A 17,665-nucleotide genomic window follows, 5' to 3' on the forward strand; every position below is an offset into this window, starting at 1 on the left:
TCACGGTTACCGCATGAAACTCCAGGTTGGCCACTCCCAGGTTCCTTAGCTAGTCTGGATTCCGAACACACATTTTTCTTAGATAATTATCAATTGGGATAATAAGGTCATTCCTAGTGTATTTGCTTAACTTGTTGCTGTCAGGTGTGTCTGCCATAAGTGTTGCCTCTGTGTGTAGTACACAAGGCCTGGCAGGTGCTGCTTACAGCCAGCAGGTACCCAGGACTTTACATCATTGCATCTCTTCTCCCTTTCCTTGGTTAAGGTAATTGCCTTGGGCCCAGTTACAGTTTGCACTCTCAGAAGCATCCAGCCCTGGTGCTTCTGAACTTGAGAGATGGCAAGCGAGTGACTGTACCATTTCAACATCCAGAATCCGTGGTGAACACTGTGGAGTGGCCAGATGTGCTTTGACTGGGTTAGCAGAGAGCCAAGCAGTGCAAACATGAAGAGATCTAAAATAAAGCCATAAAACAAAGGCATGTGCATAGTGATGGCAGGACGACCAAGTTTTATTAAAATTATCCTGATATTAGCCTTAGCAAATGTATTTTTGAAGAAGCCAATTACATTTATATGAAGAAAAAAATTAGATCAATTTATTTTCAAACTGTACTTTGACTATTCACAATTTTTTTTTTAATTCCTGTGGATAGGTGCATTTCTCTTGTCTTAAAAGGAAAACGAGAATTACATAAAACTGTTTCCAGGTGAAACGGCGGGGCAATACCACTGTGCAGTGTTTAAAGTTTGACCTTGAAGGTCGAGGATTCCCCTTGGTGTGTTTAGAGTTGAAAATATTTGGATTTCAAAATTAGAAGACAATTGTGTAGAAATAAGGAATGCTGCACAGAACTTTGCTGTTAAATAAGCTATCTTTAGAGACATTTGAGATAATAACCCGGCGCCCATGCACAGAGGATTGACTTGGCCAATAACTGCCATAAGCTCTGGGAAAGGGTTTATGAGCAAATCCTCTCCCAGGTAGGGAAACAATAGTGTGAGATCTGACGGGTATAGCAGAGGGACCCAGGGATTTGCATTGACTTCTAGCAAAGTGACCTCAGCGTTTTGCGTCTTCTTGTGTCAATGAAGCTGCAAGCTCTCAGCCAACGTTTGTTCGCTTTTCCGCATCCTCTGGATTGTTCCGCAGCCTCAGCTTTGTGTCCAGCTTCTGCTTCCATTCTTCTCTGAGCCTGAAAATAGAAACCAAACACACAGAGATGGAGCATTCATATCCATGGCTGTTGGTTCGGGAGAGCTTTCTTCCTCTTCTCCCAACCCCTGAAATTGTGTGTATGTGTTCAGGTTTTAAAAGGCATGCAGGCCGGGAGCGGTGGCTCACGCCTAAAATCCCAGCACTTTGGGAGGCCGAGGCGGGTGGATCACGAGGTCAAGAGATCGAGACCATCCTGGTCAACATGGTGAAACCCCGTGTCTACTAAAAAACATACAAAAATTAGCTGGGCGTGGTGGCACATGCCTGTAGTCCCAGCTACTCGGGAGGTTGAGGCAGGAGAATTGCTTGAACCCAGGAGGCGGGGTTGAGGTGAGCCGAGATCGTGCCATTGCACTCCAGCCTGGGTAACGAGCGAAACTCCGTCTCAAAAAAAAAAAAAAAAGGACATGCACGTTTATATATATATAATATATATATATATAAAATTTATTCATATTTATGAGAGTAAACAGGCTCTCATTTTTGTTAAAATTACTTAATCTTAGGCTGAGTGTGATGTCGAACACCTATAATCCCAGCACTGTAGGAGGCTGAGGTGGGCAGATCACGAGGTCAAGAGGTCGAGACCATCCTGGTCAATATGGTGAAGCCTCATCTCTACTAAAAATACAAAAATTGCCGGGCGCGGTGGCTCAAGCCTGTAATCCCAGCACTTTGGGAGGCCGAGGCGGGTGGATCACGAGGTCAAGAGATCGAGACCATCCTGGTCAACATGGTGAAACCCCGTCTCTACTAAAAATGCAAAAAATCAGCTGGGCATGGTGGCGCGCGCCTGTAATCCCAGCTACTCAGGAGGCTGAGGCAGGAGAATTGCCTGAACCCAGGAGGCGGAGGTTGCGGTGAGCCGAGATCACGCCATTGCACTCCAGCCTGGGTAACAAGAGTGAAACTCCGTCTCAAAAAAAAAAAAAAAAAAAAAAAAAAAAGAAAGTATCTTTAAAGTTAGGGAGAGTAAAGCTGTCAGTCTAGACTTCTTTACATGGCAAAGCTATCTTTCAATAGCAGAGGCGAAATAAAAATATTTTTAGATGTATACAAACTGAAAGAAATCACCAGCAGACTGTCACTGCATAACATATTAAAGGAATTGCTTCAAACAGAAGGAAAGTGACACAAGATGGAAATCTGGATGTACACATGGAATGAAGAGCATCTGAAAAGCAACAATGTGGGTATATATTAATATTCTTTTAAATACTTAAATCTCTTTAGAAGTAGTCCACCATGACTGGGTGCGGTGGCTCACGCCTGTAATCCCAGCACTTTGGGAGGCTGAGGTGGGTGGACCGCAAGGCCAAGAATTCAAGACCAGCCTGGGCAATATGGTGAAACCCTGTCTCTACCAAAAATACAAAAATTAGCCGGGTGTGGTGGTGGGCGCCTGCAGTCCCAGCTACTCAGGAGGCTGTGGCAGGAGAATCGCTAGAACCCTGGAGGTGGAGGTTGCAGTAAGCCAAGATGGTGCTACTGCACTCCAGCCTGGGCGACAGAGGGAGACTCTGTCTCAAAAAAAAAAAAAAAAAAAAGTCCACCATTGAAAGTGAAAACATTAATGATGTACTGTGGGTTTATAGCATATGTAGAAGTAAAGTTATACTTTGTACAATAGCATAAAGGTCAAGAGGAGAGAAATGAGAATATATCATTGTAAGGTTCTTACGCTACACAAAAAGTGATAAAATAACACCTGAAGGTAGGCTGTGGTAAGTTAAGGATGTGTACTCTACATCCCAAAGCAACCACTAAACACAAAGAGCAATACCTAAAAAGCCAACAAAAGAGATAACATGGAATCATAAAAAATACTCACTTGATCCAAAACAGGGCAGAAAAAGAGAAAAAGGGAATAAACAACAGATGAGAGATATAGAGGACACATAGCAGATGGTAGATTTAAAACAAATCATACCAATTAATGTTAATGGCATAAGCAATGCAATAAAAATGCAAAGACTGTCAGATTGTATTTTTAAAAGACAATATCCAAATATATGCTGCTTATAAGAAATCCACTTTAAATATGAAGACAAAATAGGTTAAAAGTAAAAGGATGAAGAAGTATTCCATGCTAAACCTAATCAAGGAAGGCTGCTGTGATTATATTAATATCAGACAAAGTAGATTTCATAGCAAAAAGTATTACCAAAGAAAGAGAGGGTCATTTTGTAATAAGAGGGTCAATTCATCAAGATGATATAATAATCTGAAACATTTATATGCCTAATAACAGAGCTTCAAAATATGTGAAGCAAAATGTGATAGAACTGCAAGGAAAAACAGACACATCTGTAATTATAGCAGAGATTTCAATACCCATCTTTCAATAATTAATAAAACAAGTATATAAGAAACTGATGATATAAAACACTTGAAAACACTAACAATCAACTTGATATGATCAATATTTATAGAACACTCTTCCCAGCAACAGCAGAACACACATTCTTTTCAAACATACGTGGAATATTTACCAACATAGAAAAAATATTCTGGGCTATAAAACAAGTCTCAATAAATTTAAAAGAGTTCAATATGTTCTCTGTCTGCAATAATTAAATTAGACGGATAACAGAAAGATATCTGGAAAATCCCCTAAATATTTTGAAACTAAATAACAAATTCTAAATAACCCATAAATCAAAGAAACAACCATAAATTGAAATTTTAAAAAATCAATTATAACATCAAAAACATAAAATAGAGGTAAATCTGACAAAAAATATATATGATCCATGTGCTGAAAACTGCAAACCATTATTGAGAGATATTAAAACTGGCCTAAATAAAGGGAGATATATATTGTGCTCATATGTCAGATACTCTAAATATTATTAGGATGTCATTTCTCCCTAAATTGACCTATAGATTCTATTCCATCCCAATAAAACCAGCAGGCTGTTTTACATAACAGAAATTGACAAGTTGATTCCAAAATTCATACAAAAATTCAGAGGACCTAGGAAAACTAAAACAATATCAAAAAAGAAGAAAAAGTTGGAAGACTTACACCACCTGACTTCAAGAATTATTACAAATCTAAGTAATCAAAACAGTGTGGCATTGGTGCCAGTGGACAAATAGATCAATGGGACAGAAAAGGTCCAAAAACATTCCTACACAAATATGACGTTATTAATTTTCAACAAAAGTGCAAAGACAATGTAGTGGAGAAAGGATAATCTTTTCAACAAATGGTGTTGGAACCACTGGATATGCAAAAAAAGTGAACTGCAGAGTGTACCTCACATTATATTAAAAATTAAGTCAAAATAAGTTATTAACCTAAATGCAAAACTTAAATTCATAAGACTTCTAGAAATAAAACAGAAGACAATCTTTGTGACTTTGGGATAGGCAAAGATTTCTTAGATACAATAAAATCAAAATCTATAAAACAAATTTTTCTCATAAACTAGACTTGATCAAAATTGAAAATATCTCTGCAAAAGAATAAACCCAAAGAAAATGAAACAAAGACGATGATAAAGATGAGAGAAGAAACTAGTAAAATGGTTCTTATCTATTAAGGAGACATGAATATATCAATTCAAAGAGTAAGAAAAAAATAAAAAGGAATACAGAAAAAGGGAAATCATAAAGCACTCTAAGTAACTAAGATGGTAGAAACAAGTCAGTTACAATAAATGTAAAAGGACTAAACTCACCAATTAATTACTAAAATATGCCAGGTTAGAAAAACATCCAATCCAACTATGTACTTTTTTTTTTTTTTTGAGAAGGCAGCATCTCTGGTGCCCAGGCTGGAGTGCAGTGGCACGATCACGGCTCACTGCAGCCTCAACCTCCTGAGGCTCAAATGATCCTCCTATTTCAGCCCCATCCCCACTTCGCCTCCAGTAGCTGGGACTATAGGCTCATGCCACCATGCCTGGACAATTTTTGTATTTTTTATAGGGACAGAGCTTTGCCATATTGCTCAGCCTGGTCTCAAGCTAAAGTGTTCCACCTGCCTTGGCTTCCCAGAGTGCTGGGATTACAGGCATAAGCTACTGTGCCCAGGCAACTATGTGCTGTTTAAAAAAGACACATCTAAATTATAAGAACAGAGATAAGTTGAAAATAAGAAGACGGAAAAAAGATATGTAAGGCAGATGCTAAACAAGGTTGGTTTGGCTATATTAACAGACTTAATATAAAGCCTGTTAATATAGTTATGAAGTCTGTTGATAAAAAGACCTTCAAACAAAAAGTCATCAGGGATAAAATCACTGCCTAAGGATAAAAAGGTTCACCTCACCATGAAGATATTACATTTCTAAATGTAATATCTAAACATGCATGCACCTAATAAAATTGCCTCAAAATACATACAGAGAAAAATTAATGGAACTACTTGGATTGTGAAGAGGTGGTGAGGAGGAAGTGAAAGGGAACTTGCACTCTTTTTTATTTCAAGATAACTTTTTTTTTTTTTTAACAGTCTCACTCTGTCGACCAGGCTGGAGTGCAGTGGCACAACCTCGGCTCACTGCACACTCTGCCTTCCGGGTTCAAGCAATTCTCCTGCCTCAGCCTCCCGAGTAACTAGGACAACAGATGTGTGCCACCGCACCTCGCTAATTTTTTATATTTTTAGTGGAAATGGGGTTTCACCATATTGGCCAGGCTGGTCTTGAACTCCTGACCTCATGGTTTGCCCGCCTCAGCCTTCCAAAGTGCTGAGATTATAGGCATGAGGCACTGTGCCCGCCAAGATAACATTTTTTTAAAAAAATAACCTTGATAGTGGAGAGACTAGAAATAAATAACTCCCCTGTAGCCTCTCCCCAGCTTCCCCAACTTAAGGCTGATCTGGTTTCCCTCATCTCTCTTCTCCTGCATGTTAAACAAAATAACTGTATTTAACTATTTTGTCCTTAAATATAACTCCTTTAAAAAGAAACTACCTTGCTGTTATCACACTTAAAAAATTAACCAGTGGTACTTGATATCAAATAAATATTGCACTGGTTCACAATTTGGATTGTCTTTTAATGTTGAATGGCTAGGTTGGTTGACTTAGGACCCTAATAAAGTGCATTCATTCTTATTTGTTGGTTTTTTTTAGGTTTCCTGTAATCTGGAAATTCTCCCTCATCTTTCCAATCCTTTGCAGTTTTTCTTTTTTGAAACCAGATTGTTTGTTCTGGGGAGGATGCACAGTTTGAATTTTGCTGACTGTATTCCTGTGTGACTCTCACCCATTCCTCTGTTTCCTGTATATGCTGTTAATTGGTGGCTGGCACTAGAAGTTTGATTGAATCCAGTTTCTTTCTTTTTTTTGACAAAACTGCATCACAGGTGATATGATGGTTGGCCATCAAATCTGTCTGGTTGTAGCTTTTTTTTTTTTTTTTTTTTATGTTAGCAGATATTGATGATCATTAGACCCAATTTGCTTTCATTAGGTGTTGCCAAATGTCAATAGCTTCTTTCTACCAGCTCCTTTTCACTTGTATTTGGAGTCTGAAGCCATGGAAGAGGGGCCCTGCAGCAGGAGCTGCATAGTCCAGGAGAGATGAAGTCACCGCTCGAAAAGAGGACCCAGGGCAGGAAGGGTGTGGGGAAGAAATAGGCAGACTTAGCCTCTAGTCCTCCATCTCCGGTGGACAGAAAGTAGCCAGAAGCTGAAGGACAAGGTGATCTGAGGGCTAGCATGGGAAGAGGGGTCCACTGAGGGAGGAGAATTGATGAGGGTGGGGGTCAAAGGAGATCAGCCTGGCAGGGAAGCCAGGAATGGGAGCGAGTCCTGGCTCAAAGTAAGCAGGCAGCAAAGACCCATCCAAGAGCCAGTACCATTGTTTTCTTGGATCCAGTCAAGCATGCTTTCCTGGAGCACCTATTACATGTTCAGCACTGCAACAGGGACTTCGGAGAATACGCAAGCAAAATATAAAAATGGTGGTTTCCCCTTTCCACAAATAGGGCAAGCTGTTCCCTTGCCTCAGGGTGTTTGCATATAGCATTTCTTCTGCCTAGGATGCCCTTCTCCATTCTGCCACCTTTGCCCATCTCTCTTTTCCCTGATAGATGGGGTTGGGGAGTGCCATGCCAGTTACCTGGAGGGCTGGACCTCAGAGTGTGGGCTGCCAACTCCAGCATGCCAACACATCCGCACAGCAGCTCAGCAAGCAGCAGCTGTCCCAGGGCCAATGAACCAGCTCTGAAGCTGGGACCCCCAGAAGACTGCAGAAAGAAACGCTCAGACCCTGCAGTGGGCGGGTGGGAGATGGCAGCCTGTGTCGGCTCCCTGACCACTTCCAAAATGGGGGAGGTTGTGCACACCCTGTGCGCAACAGTAGCCCAGGTGCTCCATCTGCTAATGAAAGAGAAGGATCAAGGCTGCGCTCCCTCTGCCCACACTCAAAGGGCAGTGACTCTCCAACGTCCCTCTTACTTCTCTTACTGTCTGTTTCTTTATGATGGAAATAACGATGAAGACACTGAGACCCAGGGAGATTTGGTGGCTCGCCCCAGGTACCCAAAAGGGTGAGCCCAGACAACCGGCCGTGAAGTCTCTACTGTTCACTGCTGTTCTGAGCTTGTTCCCACCCTCGCCCACTCTTGCGATTTTGTTTTCATCTTTCCTCCTCCAAGGGATGTCTTCCTTTGGAATACTGCTGTTGCTATATTAGATCCTGGATTATTAAATGGGAGTGCAGAAGAGGGAGGGGAACGAACATTCCTGAGCCCTGACCTTGGGCTTGGCACCAGGCTGCGTATTGTCGGCACATTTCCATAGTCAAGCCTTCTAGCAGCCCAATGATCTGGGACTTTCTTTTCCATTTTGTGAAGGGACAACATAGAGTGTTAATTAGAGCAGAGCCTCTGGAGCCAGGCTACCCAGCTTCAGATGAGAAGAGGGGGAGGAGAACAAATAAGTTAAAGTCTTCTGCCATCCCATCAGCCAGAGAGCTTACCTCCTTGCATTGTTTTGTGATACGCATAGACAGATACTGCATGCATATATTTGTAATGTTTTAACAAACTGCACAATTTGCTTCAGAGGCTGTTTTGTTCGCTCCGTGGCTTGTGCCTTCCCTGGGGTCTTTGGTTTTTGCGTCTTCCTTGGGCCAATTTCATTTCACCTAAGGCCTTTTGCCTGCTCCCCAGGGAATCCACCCATGGGACAGGACTGGGGGAAGATGATGGCAGGAACTGCAGAAATGACTGGCCACCCAAGTCAGCTTTCTACACCCTAACACTGCACTTCAGCAGGTAGGATGGTGGCTGGGAATAAGGCTGAACAGTCTCTGTAAGTGGGAGGCTGGGCTCCCCTCTAGGGCTCAGGAGGGGCTTGGGAAGGCAGCAGTGAGTTTACCACCTGTGAATTAAGGCATGCTCTCAGTTCAGCAGCCATGGAGTCATGGGCCCTACTGTCTGGACAGCACACACAGCCCCATACTCCCTTACCACACATAAGCCATGGCCTCAGCAGACAGCTGGCTGAGCTGTTCCCTTTCAGGAGACAGAGCCCCAAACGGCTGTCTCTCCCTGCGGCCCGTGATGGCTTTCTGTAGTGTGTGTGTGAGGGCAGTGAGCCTGCAGTGCTTCCACAGCAAGGTGACCTTCATTTGCCCACAGGAGTCACTGCACGCCACTGCTCGGCAGACTCACTGGGCTGAAACAGGGATGCACACGGAAAAACCCTGTCTTCCCCTCCAGGAACCACGCAGGACATCTTGTGTCTTCACCCAAACGGGCGCTGAGGACTGGGCACTGTTTCCTTTGTTTGATTGCTTTTCACAGACGCGTGTTTGCCCCGGTACCCCCACCCCATTTAGTGTAACCCTCATGTGCTAGAAGGTGACATGGTGACAGAGAGGAGAAAGTTTTTAGGACTGTAAGGATGGAAAATTAAAATAATTACACCTTCTAAGATGCCCATTTGGCATTCTTCTGGAGAAATCAATTTTGCTCTTACAAAACAAATAGACAAGATGATAATGACTTGTGTGAAAGTTCATCAGCGGTCACAAGGCACCACTGGTGCAGATGTTGATAGTGGGGCAATTGCGTGGGGGGGCGGGCAGGGAACTCTTTGTACCTTCTGCTCAATTTTGCTGTGAACCTAAAACTGTTCTAAATAATAAGATGTACTTTAAAAATGAATTAATTTGAAAAAGTAGACAAACAAGCCACATACTTTCTCAGTGCGCTTCTTCCCAGACGATGCTCCTCCGATTCTCGGTAGTAAGTCTGTTTGCCAATTTCCCTTTCCCAGAAACGCTTGAGATCATGGCAGGTGTTTCGGCAGAAGACCTCCCGACGGGTATACTGATGGTTCATCCCCTAAAAAATAAAATAGCTATGCAAATAACCAAAAACATATGACGCAAGGCTCAACATCACTCATCACCAGGGAAATGTAAATTAAAACAATAATGAGATACCATCTTACTCCCATCCACCTTACTCCAGTTTGACTTTAAAAATAAAAAAACCCAAAAGGTATTGGTGCAGATGCAGAGAAAAGAGAACATTTACATGCTGTTGGTGGGAATTAGTACAACCTCTATGGAAAACAGTATGGAGATTTCTCAAAGAACTAAGAGTAAATCTACCATTTGATCCAGCAATTCCAACTACTGTGTATATACCCAAAGGAAAAGAAGTCATTATATTAAAAGAGACACCTGCGTATGTATGTTTATCACAGCACAATTCACAGTTGCAAAGATATGGAGTTAACCTAACTGCCCATCAACTGATAAGCGGATCAAGAAAAAAAAAAAAAAAAAAAAATGTGTGGGATATATATGTGTGCGTGTGTGTGTGTGTGTGTGTGTGTGTGTGTGTGTGTGTGTATAATGGAATACTACTCAGCCATAACAAAGTCCAAAATAATGTCTTTTGCAGGAACTCAGATGGAACTGGAGGCCTTTATCCTAAGTGAAGTAACTCAGGAATGGAAAACCAAATACTGTATATTCTTACTTATAAGTGGGAGCTAAGCCACAGGAGTATAGAGGCAAACAGAGTGGTATAATGGGCATTGGAGACTCAGAGGAGGGAGGTGGGGATAAAATATCACTTATTGGGTGTCATGTACACTATCTGGGTGGCAGTGCACTAAAAGTCCAGACTTAAACACTAAACAATTTGTCCATTAACCAAAACCCACTTGTACTCCTAAAGCTTTAAGAAAAAAAAAAAGAAGAAGCTGAACCCCCATAAAACATGAACCCCCATAAAACATGATCCCCCATAAAACATGATCCCTGAGACTCTGCAGGGCACAGGCATCCTGGCCCTGCCATTGACATGAGGGAGACCTGGCCAGCCACAGGATCTCTGCAGGAGGATGACAGTGGCGGCCTCAGTGCTTGCGGCTGGCTGGTCGTCACAGTGAGATGTGAGTGCGGGCCTTTCTTAAACCCACACCAGACAAACGCCTCTGCCCTTCCTTCCTCCTCGCAGAAGATATTTCTCAACTTTTGGCAGCAGGGAGCACGCAGCTGGCATTTTGTGCGTCTAGGTCCATTTAGTCATCACAGCATCTGCATGAGATGGCCGTGACCTTCCTCATCTTTTAGGTGAGACATTTGAGGAGTGACAGGCTTCAGACTTCTGAAAGTTTCCAGGCCGTTTACTAAAGGAGTTTATCATAGAAAATGGTTCCAGTGCCTGACGCCCCAGAGCAAGCTGCTTTGAGGTGTGTGTGCATGCATGCACACATGTGGGCTCTTGTGTGTGGAATTATACATGCCAGACACCCAAAATGCTCACTCTTTACATGCAGAAACTGCTCAACTTTCGGACCAGCGGAGTGGATCTAGCAGAAACCTCAAAAGCAGGAACTGCAGATGCTCCTGTCTGCTGGTGGGAACCCCTGCAGAAGAGCATGGGGGAGGTAGGAGCCTGGAGGAGCTGGCCTGGCATGCCCCAGAGAGGGTCTGGACCTTATCCCAAGAAGGGCTTTCAGTGGGGCAATGGTGGGTCCAGATAGACATTTTGCCAGATGTTCTGGGGGTGGAGACTGGAGGGGTGACAGTGGATTCAGGGGGAGGAAGGACTGGGCTGCTGAGGGAGCCCAAAGAGATGCTGTGACCAGGGTGGGAGGGGCAGGGATGAGGAAGAGTGGACTGACTCACAGGAAACTGCCTGGAAAATGAAGAACAGCTGTCAGTGGAGACTGTCCTGGCTCTACCTGTGCACACATGGGAAACGGAGGAGGAGGGCTGTGGGGTCTGGGCTCAGGCTGTGCTGGATGGATGGAGTTTGAGTTTCCTGGGTGCTGACCCCCAGGGGGAAGCACTGGAAGGGTGCCTGACACAGGAGTCTGGAATTCAGCATAGAGGTCTGGGCCAAGCTCTCAGAAACAGAGACCAGGACAGGAGGGCTGGGTGGAAGGAGAGAGGGGTTTGAAGCCAGATGTTCACTCCAGACCTGTGTTTCCGCTGCCTTGATATACCGTCTGTTTGTCGCATGGGTTCTCCTGGCCTCCTTTTTCTCATCTTTAAAATTTCTCTGGGCCAGGCGCAGTGGCTCACGCCTATAATCTCAGCACTTTGGGAGGCCTAGGTGCGTGGATCACCTGAGGTCGGGAGTTTGAGACCAGCCTGACCAACATGGAGAAACCCAGTCTCTACTAAAGATAGAAAATTAGTTGGGCATGGTGGCACATGCCTGTAATGCCAGCAACTTAGGAGGCTGAGGCAGGAGAATTGCTTGAACCAAGGAGGCAGAGGTTGCAGTGAGCCGAGATCATGCCATTGCACTCCAGCCTGGGCAATAAGAGTGAAACTCTGTTTCAAAAAAAAAAAAAAGAAAGAAAATTTATCTGCAGGCCAAGTTTAGCCCCAAATGTGAAAGTATTCTGCAATTTATAAAGTTCCGAATAAACATAACTGATGAGCTTGGTCCTGGCCCACTGATTTTCCTGACTGTTGTCTGGCCTAGGGACATCATTAGTCTGAGCTAATTGAATGTCATTGATGACCGTGAAAAAGTGTGAATCTTTATTTTCATGCAATATTGAGTGTGTGGCTTCTTGGGTAAATGACAGATTCATTTATCTTTATCCCTGGTCTGTTGGCCACCATTTAGGAAAGCTTGGATGACAGTAGAAGTTCTTAAGTTGAACCATATCCGACGTAGGGCCATGCCCAGAAGAGCATTTGGTAAGAGTGTTTGTCCTCGGTTCCTTCACTTCTGATGGGTCGGAGAGGAACCTCACCATGCCCACTTGTTGGGAGGTGTCCCACTTGTGTAAGATGGAAGATACATGTTTTTCCAAGAAATAGTAGAGCTCCCTCTGGGTTGAAGAGCGACATTCATCTCTACCTCCATCTGCATCATATTATTTTATAAAGTAACCAGCTGTTTTGCTGGAAAATGCTGGTGATACAATGGTGAAAAAAAGTAAGATCTCTGAGAGAAAATGCATTTCGCTTTTAAACAAACTACCTTGTCTTCTTAGCTTGTTTTAGTCATTGTTCTCACTATAAGCAGAACTGTAATGGCTATTATCACTGATTTTGTAGCTTCAGGGAAACAAAATTAACAATTTAGAAATACACTTTTAGGAAAATATAAAAATAAGGCAGAAAGAGGGGATTAAAGATATCTAGGCCAGGTGCAGTGGCTCATGCCTGTAATCCCAGCACTTTGGGAGGCTGAGGCTGGAGGATCACTTGAGCCCAGGAATTTGAGACCAGGTTGGGCAACATGCAGAGGTCCTGTCTCTACTAAATTAAAAGGAAAAAATTAACTGGGTGTGGTGGTATGTGCCTGTCGTCTCAGCTACTCAGGAGGCTTAGGTGGGAGGATTGCTTGAGCCCAGGAGGTCAAGGCTACAATGAACCATGTTTGTTCTACTGCACTCCAGCCTGGGTGACAGGGCAAGTGTCACAGACTAACAAACAAAATGATATCTAATACCCCATCCTTCTTCACTCTAAAGGGCTGACAGTGGGCTAAGACAGGGCCCCTCCACAGGGGACTTCAGATAACAGGAAGTGACGTGAACACAGGCTTTCATAGGCATTGGCACCTCATGTGACAGGCACTGAAATGGGAAGCACAAGGAGGGTACCCTGACCTGGCTGAGGGTTTGGGGGTCCTCCTAGAGGAAGGGCCTTGCAGGATGGAAGGGCAGGAGCACCCAGGGTGCAGGAAGTGGCCTGTGCAGAGGCCTGTAGTGAGAATCCTGCAGAAACAGATCGGGGATTGGCTGAGGTTGAGTTGGGGAGGGGACTGAGGGCAAAGGAACATGGGCACTTTTTGGGGTCATGGAAATGTTCTGTGTCTTGTTTATTACTACTTTTTTTTTTTTTTTGAGATGGAGTTTCGCTCTGTCACCCAGACTGGATTTCAGGGGCATAATCTCGGCTCACTGCAACCTTCACCTCTCGGGTTCAAGTGATTCTCCTGCTTCAGCCTCCTGAGTAGTTGGGATTACAGTTGGTCGCCACCATGCCCGGCTAATTTTTGTATTTTTAGTAGAGACAGGGTTTTACCATGTTGGCCAGGCTGGTCTCAAACTTCTGACCTCAGGTGATCCACTCACCTTGGCCTCCCAAAGTGCTGGGATTACAGGTATGAGCCACCCACCGCACCCAGCCTGTGTCTTGTTTATAGTGTTGATTATATAATGGTATACAGTTGCTAAAACTTACCAAACTCTGCATTTTAAATGAGTGAATTTCACTACACACAAACTATTCCTCAGTAAAGGTAGGGGAAAAGCTTCTTCTGTCTTTGGACTAGAAGTTCAAGTTCCCTGGCTCTAACCTACTGGGAGACTCTGTTAGCATCTTGTCATTTGGTTTATCCCTTTCATAGATAACACGTGTTTCTGTGAGTATTTGTGATTCGGTTTCCTGGTGTCTGCAATGAGGACAACTGCTCTTCCTAGTAGAAGTATGATGAGGAGACTCTCCATAGTTGAAAGCTCTTGTTAAGTAAATAGCTCTATACCTCTGTATCCTCTCAGCGAAAAACACCATCCAACCCGGTGCTTGAGAGAATTCGTACTGCTGCTTCCAGTCAATCACCACCAACCTGGACAAACCATAACCTCCATACCCATTAGGAATGTTACTTCACAAAATCAACAAATTAATTAACGCTTACAGAGAACAACCGTATGAAGGGATGTGAAGACACTGATTCAGTCAAACCGAATGTGTCGCACTTGACCACCTGTGAGGCATCTGTGCTGCCCCAGGAGCCAACGCATGTTCAGTGAATCCACGGGAACAAAGGAACATTTGTCCCTTGCCAGCCTGAACGCTGTGCCAGCAATTTGATTTCCCAAGTCTCATTTACCCAGAGTATTAAACCCAGATTGAGAAATCTGAGAGTTACTTTTTTAAAAGAGGCTTTCGGCTTACACTGAGCATTCTTGTGACTCTTGGCTAGGGTGGTTCAGCGCACACCAGCTGACTGTGTGCACTGCTCATGTACTTTTTGCCTATCCAGCACCTCCTGAAAGCAAGTATTTCACGATTATTTTTCACATTTCCAAAAGTATGTTTAACCACCTTTTACATTGTTATTTAGGATTGGGGCTTCAAATAGAACAGAAGGGTTCCAGGTCCTGGTGAGCTGGAGGAAACACACCCTAACCTGTCCCTCCAAAGAATGCAGTCTGGAGAGAATGCATGGCGCAGCTGTTTGAGGACCCTGAAAAGTAAACAGCAGCAAGTACACTGGGGGGAAATCCCCATAATTCTAATTACCATTGAACAGCATTAAATTTTCTATTTTTACTCTGGTGTCCCCAGTTAAGACTCAAGGCAACCCAGAAGTGGGAACAAGAATAGAAAGAGCTTTGAGAGGTCCTCTGGTTTTAGGGAGAAAGGGAATTGGAGCTCTCACACATTGCTGGCAGGACTGCAGAATGGTATAGGGATTATTGTGAAGAACAGTTTGGCAGTGTTTTTTTTCTTTCTTTTTTTTTTTTTTTTTTTGAGAAGAAGTTTCCCTTTTATTGCCCAGGCTGGAGAGTAATGGCTTGCAATGGCGTGATCTTGGCTCATTGCAACCTCTGCCTCCTGGGTTCAAGTGATTATCCTGCCTCAGCCTCCTGAGTAGCTGAGATTACACGCACCCGACACCACACCCCGCTAATTGTTTATATTTTTAGTAGAGAGAGAGTTTCGCCAGGTTGGCCAGGCTGATCTCGAACTCCTGACCTTCAGGTGATCCACTCACCTCGGCCTCCCAAAGTGCTGGGATTATAGGCGTGAGCCACTACACCTGGTCTGCTGTAGTGTCTTATAAAGTTAAACATACACTTACTGTATGACCCAGCAATTCCACTTGTAGGTATTTAGACTAGAGAAATGTAAACTTGTGTTCAAGCAAAAACTTGCACACCTGTACACAGCTCTGTTGGTGATTGCCAAAAATAAACAACTAATAGTTCTTTAATGGGTGAATGGATAAAAATATGTCAAACATTCATACAACGGAATATGGTATAGCAGTAAAAAGGAACAAGCTATTTGATACATGCAATGACTTGGATGAATCTCAAAGGCATTGTGCTCAGTAGCACAAGACAATCTTAAAAGGGTATATATTTTTTACTTACTTTCCCTTTTTTTTTTTTTTTAACCTAGACAAGGTCTCACTCTGCTGCCCACTCTGGAGTGCAGGTGCATGATCATGGCTCACTGCAGGCTTGACCTCCTCCAGGTCAGGTGATCCTCCCATCTCAGCTCCCTGAGTAGCTGGAATTATAGGTGTGCACCACCACACCTGGCTAATTTTTGTATTTTTTGTAGAGACGGTCTCGCCATGTTGCCCTGGCTGGTTGGTATATATTTTCTGTGATCCCATTTATATGGTCTTCTTGAAAAGACAAAACTATCATGACTGGCTGTGATGAGAAGCCGGGGAGGGTATGCCCACAGAGGCATAGCATGAAGGAACTGGGGGACCCGATGGAATTGTTCTGCATTCTTCATGGTGGTGGTACATGAAGCTGTATGTATGTTAAGATTCATAGAACTCAGTACACACAAAAGAATCATTTTTTACTGTGTATTAATTTAAAAATAAAAACTTTAAAAACAGAACAGAAAGGCCAGGTGCGGTGGCTCACAGCTATACTCCCAGCACTTTGGGAGGCTGAGGCGGGCAGATCACCTGAGGTTGGGAGTTCGAGACCAGCCAGACCAACATGGAGAAACTCTGTCTCTACTAAAAATACAAAATTATCTGGGCGTGGTGGCACATGCCTATAATCCCAACTACTCAGGAGGCTGAGGCAGGAGAATCACTTGAACCCAGGAAGCAGAGGTTGTGGTGAGCTGAGATCATGCCATTGCACTCCAGCCTGGGCAACAAGAGCGAAACTTCGTCTGAAAAAACAAACAAACAAAAAAACAGAACAGAAAATGCTTTTGGTAAGAATGCGTTTTGACTCTGCTGATTTGGTAAGATTCAGGCATGGAAAAGTCTCAAGGATTATTTACTGTCACTGAGACTCCAGTGAGCCCATGAACCAGCGGCACCAGCATCACCACGGAGTTGGTACAAGTGCAGAATTTACCAAGCCCCAAATCGGAATCAAGTCCCACATTTTCATCTCACCCCCAGATGACTCCTGTGCATAGTACAGTTTAAGCAGCTCTCAGAAGGCTGAGGCTAAGGCATAGCCTCTTCAGTGAGTCTCCCGAGAAGCCCACTGTCGAGCATCTCTCTTTGGACATTGCTTGAGGGTGTTCGTTTCTTTGTGGTGTTGGCATTTCACCGTCCATATGTACTGTTTTTCTCAGAGCCTACTTAAGAGAACACTGGCATTGATTTCTGGCTTTCTCACAGTTTAACTTGTTTTGACTGCATCATTTAATTATATAAATTAGGTATGGAAAAGCCCTATTAGGATTTGTGAGTCATTTCCAAGCGTACACAAGGAGGTTCAGAGGGAAAGGCGAATCCCAGCCACTGAGAAAGACAGGTTCACAGGCTTACAAGGAGCATCCACTTCCCTCCCCGCCGAAGAGTGGGATGAACCTCCACCAGGTTCCCACCCACGTCGAATTCAATGTCCTTTACCTTTGAGATGAATCTGCTGCTGCCTTGATGTGTTGTAAAGGAAGGCAAGTATTGTAACTCCTGTTTCCTCAGCTCTGGGGCTCTCAGAGGCCAAGACCTGGTCCTGAAACCTCAGAGTCTTAATCTTTTATATATAGAGCAGAGGAGTTACAGAAATGCCTTACCCTGACAAGGTTATACACACCAAATTAGTAGCAGAATCATGGATATCTTATTCCAGGGACAAAGCGTAAAACAGTCCCCATCGCCTGCTCCCTCTACCCACCCCGGGGGCAGGTCAGCTTCTGCTCTGGCAGGTTCTACAGAGGCCATGACTTGGCTGGAAGTAAAGCTAATGTTTAGAACATGCCCTGGATCATCTATGAACATGAGTCCTGGGTGCATCAGGCCAGGCTGCCCTCCACGGCTCAGGGG

At 43.9% G+C, this 17,665-nt stretch overlaps 1 protein-coding gene across 1 annotated transcript; it reads right to left on the reverse strand.

Moving 5' to 3' along the window:
- Positions 1-491: 491 nt before the first annotated feature.
- FAM240A (family with sequence similarity 240 member A) lies at positions 492-17,334 on the reverse strand. Its single transcript, XM_032297890.1, has 3 exons — positions 17,252-17,334; positions 9,387-9,532; positions 492-1,196 (listed from the first exon to the last, which is right to left on the reverse strand). The coding sequence occupies exons 2-3, from the start codon at positions 9,527-9,529 to the stop codon at positions 1,106-1,108; spliced, it is 234 nt and encodes a 77-aa protein (XP_032153781.1). The 5' UTR covers positions 9,530-9,532; positions 17,252-17,334; the 3' UTR covers positions 492-1,105.
- Positions 17,335-17,665: the final 331 nt, after the last annotated feature.

This window comes from Sapajus apella, unplaced genomic scaffold, assembly GCF_009761245.1.
Source record: "Sapajus apella isolate SASKATOON/1434 unplaced genomic scaffold, GSC_monkey_1.0 scaffold38, whole genome shotgun sequence".
NCBI lineage: Eukaryota > Metazoa > Chordata > Mammalia > Primates > Cebidae > Sapajus > Sapajus apella.